The sequence below is a fragment of the Artemia sp. Qi Xiang Cuo genome, chromosome 3 (genome assembly GCF_049724085.1).
Source record: "Artemia sp. Qi Xiang Cuo chromosome 3, ASM4972408v1, whole genome shotgun sequence".
In the NCBI taxonomy this organism is placed as follows: domain Eukaryota; kingdom Metazoa; phylum Arthropoda; class Branchiopoda; order Anostraca; family Artemiidae; genus Artemia; species Artemia sp. Qi Xiang Cuo.
In genome coordinates this window covers 76050429-76056000 of record NC_142796.1, presented here as the reverse complement: position 1 = coordinate 76056000, position 5572 = coordinate 76050429, and the positions used below count along the sequence as shown (strand labels likewise).

General features: G+C 36.0%; 1 protein-coding gene across 1 annotated transcript; it reads left to right on the top strand.

Annotated features, from left to right (window-relative positions):
- The first annotated feature begins 4744 nt into the window (after positions 1-4744).
- Positions 4745-5119, top strand: LOC148954541 (uncharacterized). The gene has a single exon (XM_089086325.1). The coding sequence runs from the start codon at positions 4745-4747 to the stop codon at positions 5117-5119; it is 375 nt and encodes a 124-aa protein (XP_088942451.1).
- The last annotated feature ends 453 nt before the right edge of the window (positions 5120-5572 follow it).

Sequence of the window (5572 nt, the reverse complement as noted above, 5' to 3'; positions counted from 1 at the left end):
CATATTTTTTACAAAATAAAATAATTAAATTCTGGTTCATTCCCAAGATTTTTCTGAGAGAGTTCATTGACAGATTTCATTCAAAATCTTGAGGTGTAAATGTTCTTCTTTATTACTGCCGAAATGTAAAATGAATTTCCAATGGAGTTAATTATTTCGTTTTGTATAAATACGTTAGTTTTAATCTTATTACTTTATTATTTCTACTGATGACGAGCGCTGTGTATGTACTCGAAATATCTAGACTCTTGTACACATTACTTACTACAGCTTTTATATGATTTGGCTTGTTTTTTCAGATCCTGAACGGATTTTACAAATGGATTCAGGGGTGGATGCCTGATTCCAGCATTCGTTTTGGTACGAACATGACAAGTTTTGTTTCCAAAATGCATTATGCATGTTCCATCTTTTCCTTGCAGAAATACAGGTTAGATGAAGCATTCGGCTCAACTGAATTGAAATTTTAATACTATGCGCATTAATTTGAACCTGGCCAATTAATAAACTCCGGAAACTAAAGCTTATAGGGACTGTACACCACAGATGAACAACAAACGAGGAAAAAAATGGAAAACAAACTCTAATGTTGCTTACAAAACAAGGGTCTAGAGGAATAAGAAAGTGACACCTGACTAGGTGCAGAATTCGATTATATATTCCTTTGGTAGATATGAGGTTTTCGCACAAATTTACTTTTGCCATGTTTACAGATCGTAAAAACCTATTCAATAATTCAAATAAAACAAAAAAAAATAAGTATTTCTGCTCTATTGTAAGATTTATGTCTTGTAACATAACACCTTTCATATGAAGGCAGCCAGAATGAGCGAATTACTTCTTTTTTCTTTCTTTAAACTAGTTTTTTATGGGATTTGCCAGTCCCGTATCTGTCATAAACATCAACTAAAGATTAAAAAAAACTGAAATAAAAGAAAAGATTAAATTGGAATCGTGAATTAGTATCCATCAGATGGTTGGTGTGAGACAACTGAAGCAGGAAGTCGAGGAGTCTAGTGATCGTATTTTACCTTTTTTCAACGCTAACCCTTGCTACTATTTTATTTTACAGAAAAATTACGGTACAAAAGTATCCCTTTATAAGGATTACAAAATTGAAAGAATCTTGAAATAACTAGAGCTTATACTCTTCGTCAGATAGGAGTAAAACTGACAGACTGCGCATGTGCAGAATGCTCCCGTGGCTAGGATTTATTCTCCGATTCAAAAAAAACTTCTCTCTAATCAGCCCGTCCTTCTACTATTATTTTTTTTATCTCTCTATGTATGTGTGCCCCAAAGACACGTTCTACTTTTCCACAGCAAATCCAAGGTCAAGTAGTCGGAGCAGGAACATCCCATAAATACGTTACCAATCCTTCTCAACCATTACAGGAAAGTCTTCACGCGGCGTCTATGCCACTGTTTTGCAAGTATATGTACCATCGTCCTTCGGTAGAACCGTCGAAGCTCATGTCTGGGAGAGCCAAACCGATGTGTGCACTCGCTGTACCGCTGCTCGTCAGGACTACCTCCAGCATGGATCTCCATGCCAGAAATACCGAAAAGAGGCTTTTAGCCGATGTGCTGTCACCATGCGGAATGACCTCCCAGACATGGTTATCCCACAAGAACCTTCTCTTAGTTGAATAATGAGTGGCATATCGTCAGATGATGGTGCTCTCAAGACGGGTATAAAAAAGATCGGGATTTGATCTTGAACAAATTTCTTAATATTTCCAAATTAACGAATTTTAGTCAAATTATAGATGTTTTAATCCGAAAAAGATATTAAGACGTCTGAAAACTAGACTTTTACACTGTTTGGCTTATAAATTTGCTCTGCTGTTTTAAGGGAGTTAATGGCTTTGGCAAGTTTATGGCTCAAACGGAAGTTGCTTTTGTTATTTAACATTATCAAATAAAAAAAGGTGTTTTCTTTCATTATTTATTTTTTGCATCTTTTCATGATGATCTGTTTTCATTTGAACAATTAATATGAACTCCAAGACTACTGGATAATTTGCAAGAAAGGTGCTTGTCAAGTTTTATCTGCCCAATCAATAAACTTCTATCTCTACTGTTTCCTAAAAGCAAATTGATGTTGAGTTTGAATATTTTCTATAAGGAGAAAGTTTTCTTAGCCCACAGAATAGATTTTCCTTATGCTGATAACTTCTTCCATGTTTCTGAACGCAGTTCAGTCTTCTATTTTCATCTTAATAAGTGTAATGCTATAAAATGAATTTGAATTAACTAAATTATGGAACACCATATGAGTATAAGCTAATGTATTACAAAGTTTCTTTATAGTTGTTTATATTACAGATGCCTCTCTCTGCGCACTTGAACTAGTCCAAAGATGTGTTAGCAATTGTTAGAAACAAATTTTATGAAAACATAGAAAAAATTGAAAGATAAAAAGGAAAATTTAAGGAAAACACAAAAAATTAAACCTACAGCCCAGAAATTTTCAATGAAAGTTCATGCTTTTCACAAAATCCTCTGCCCATCCGTCTCTAGCTTTAAAAAAAAAACATAAGCTGGAATAAAAATTTGATAAAACGAACACTACGGAAAAAACGAAAACAACGAGAGCGGAAAAGGTATTGCGCAACTAAGAACTGAAAAATAAAAGGGCCGATTTTTCTCTTACATAAAATAAGAAATGATAAGTAGGTGGTGGAAAAAACCCAAGATACGTGCAAAAAGGTACTTAGTTAGTACTTAGGTCTTCCAACACCAGCTCAGAGGTGCTGTTAGGGGGAGGAGGATAGAGGGAGTACTTGCCAAGGGCGCAGAAATTTTAGAGGCGCAAAATTTCAAATAAATAATCAATCGGTCATAATCATTTTGTAATTTTTGAAATATTATTTTTATTAAAAAAAGTTCAGGGTGGAGTTAATAAATAAAAATAATTAATAAATTATTAATTAGTCAACAAAATAAAAAAAATAAAAAAACTAAACAATAATAGAAAACAATTAAAATGATTAAATAATTTAGATAATGAATTAGAAAACAATATAAAATGAATTATTGATTTATTAATAAATTAAAAATAATTTTTCTTTATAAATGAAAATTTTGAAAGAATTTGGCATAAAATATTGTGGAAGACAGGAGGGGGAGCAAATCAGGATTTTACCCCAGGCACAAGAGAGGCCAAAAGTGCCACTGTACCAGCTGGTACATGAAACGTCAACGGTGCCTCTCCGTGATAACCCCTCCAATTCTGCAAATAAAAAATCTGCCTTTAACGATCTGAACGGCGCAGCAATCTTCTCCAGGGATCGGCCTTAGGCTGCTTTTGTCGTTCGCAAAAATCAACAGAAATCCCAACCAAGGAAAATAAACTAGCAACTAATTATTTTAGTTTTAGTACTTTGAATATTTGATCATCTCCTTTTTTCGGTTCTAGGCGTTTACCCCCCTCCCCCTGGCGTTTACCCCCCGAAAAATACGCCCCCACGTTTACCCCCTGGAAAATACCCCCCCCTCCGAGGAAAATATTTCCCACGAAAAATAATCCCCCGGAAAATACCCCTTGGAAAATGCCCTCCCGTGGAGAATACCCCACCCCGAAAAATACCACCCCGTGGAAAATAAGGCCTTCCAAATTTGAGAATTTTATTTGAGTTTTTTTTTCCGTAGCGGGAAGGAATTTTTGTGCTTGTGTGTTGTACGCCATTCGGTTAACCTCGCACTGTGTGACACGTGGAAAACAATCGGCTACTTTGTAAGTTTAGTTCAGCTTGTTGCGAGACACGACGAAGACAAGAGCCAGACTCAACTGTAAGAGTACAATTTCGGCTAAATATTTGCATATAAGGGGGGAGGGGTAAAGTGTTTGAACAGTTTCAAGTCAGAAAATAATTCTTACTTCATAATAGGCAGAATAATTGTACTTAAAACATTTTGCATGCGGACCCGCTATACTTTACCCCCCTCCCACTAATGTACAAATATATAGCCCAAATTTGTTTCTAAAGTAACAAAGAAACCAGTTTGTTCTCAAGTTTTGCATATCGTAAACTTGAGCGAGTGGCGTATAATACAACAGTAGCGGAATTTTCCATAGAAAGAGAGATAGATTTCCCGGTATTGTTTAAAAATGATCAGAAATTAAATATAAAAAACAAGATTTTTCAACTGAAAGTAAGGAGCAACGACAAACTTTAAAATATACAGAAATTATTACGTATATTAAAGAGGTTGCCTCATCCTCAAGACCTCGCTCTTTAAGCTAAAGTTTTTTTTTTTAGAATTTTGAAACAAAGCTTATTATTTTAAGTAAACGGCCATTGTGTTTCAGGAATCGTTCTTAATCGTTTATAAAAAAAATCTAATGTTGCTTCTTATTCTTTTGGTTTATGGTTCATTTACACATTGCGGAAATCCGTCTGGACTTAGCAATCCGTACAGAAGTTTCGTCCACTTTCGTGCTTGAAAAATTCTTTAGCTTTCCGCAGCGATTTAATCAAATGAGGACGGATTCTTAGCAAAGTTTTTTAATTAATAAAACCATGACATTTTCGGACCATTACGGATTGGCCATCAAACAGGCTACGCGGGTATCAGCGCTGATCAGGAGAACGTTCAAGTGTCTTGATGTAGGAATGCTCACGATCCTCATTAAGTCGCTAGTCCGCCCGATTCTCGAATATGATCATTGCTCAGTTTGTCCATCCCTGAACAAGGATATAGATGCACTGAAAGCAGTTCAAAGGTGGATGACGAAGTTATGTCAAGTCTGAAAGACCTCCCATACGAACAACGTCTTCGTCTGCTTCACCTGCCAGCACTCTCATACAGATTTCTAAAGGGCGATATGATCGAGCTGTACAAGCTATGCCTTGGCTGCTATGACAACGTCCCCGGAGAAGCAGTGCTGGTCTTTAACGAAAATCATCAAAGTTGTCATCCCTTAAAGCTTAAAACTGAGAGGTTCTACAAAGATGTAGGCGAATGGGCCTTTCGAAACCGAGTCGTCGACACCTGGAACTCCCTAGCCGAAGAAAATGTTCTAGCACCCTCCATCAGCTCTTTCAAGAACTCGTTTGACAAGATATACGAGAGTCGTATGTACGACTTCAGTAACTTTAGAATTTTTATCTAAATTTTTGTATTGTCTTTTTCCTGTTTTTTAAGAGGCTCTGGCCTTTGTTTTTGCATTATATTATTAGTATTATTGTTATGACTATGGAACATCAAAATCTTTGTTGTTTCCGACTGAATTATTTTCTCTTTTTGTCTTCTGTGCCTCCTTCGCAGTGTAAGGACTAAAGCGAGAGTCAAATTAGCCAATATTTTTCTTTTAGAACTTGAAATCCTCATCCGCGCTGATGCATTTATTTGAAAACTTTGCCTTAAAACGTTGCGTTTTCTGGCCAATCGTTCGAAAAGATACGGATGGATTTCTGCATGCATTTCCGCAATGTGCAAAGGAGCCATTAGATGTTCTCCGGAGGAGCTGCATCGCGGTTCGGCTTTGTCTAATGATTGAAATAGGAAATGATCGTTCTGTCTAGATATTAGATAAAAAAAAACAAGTTTTTTCAACTGAAAATAA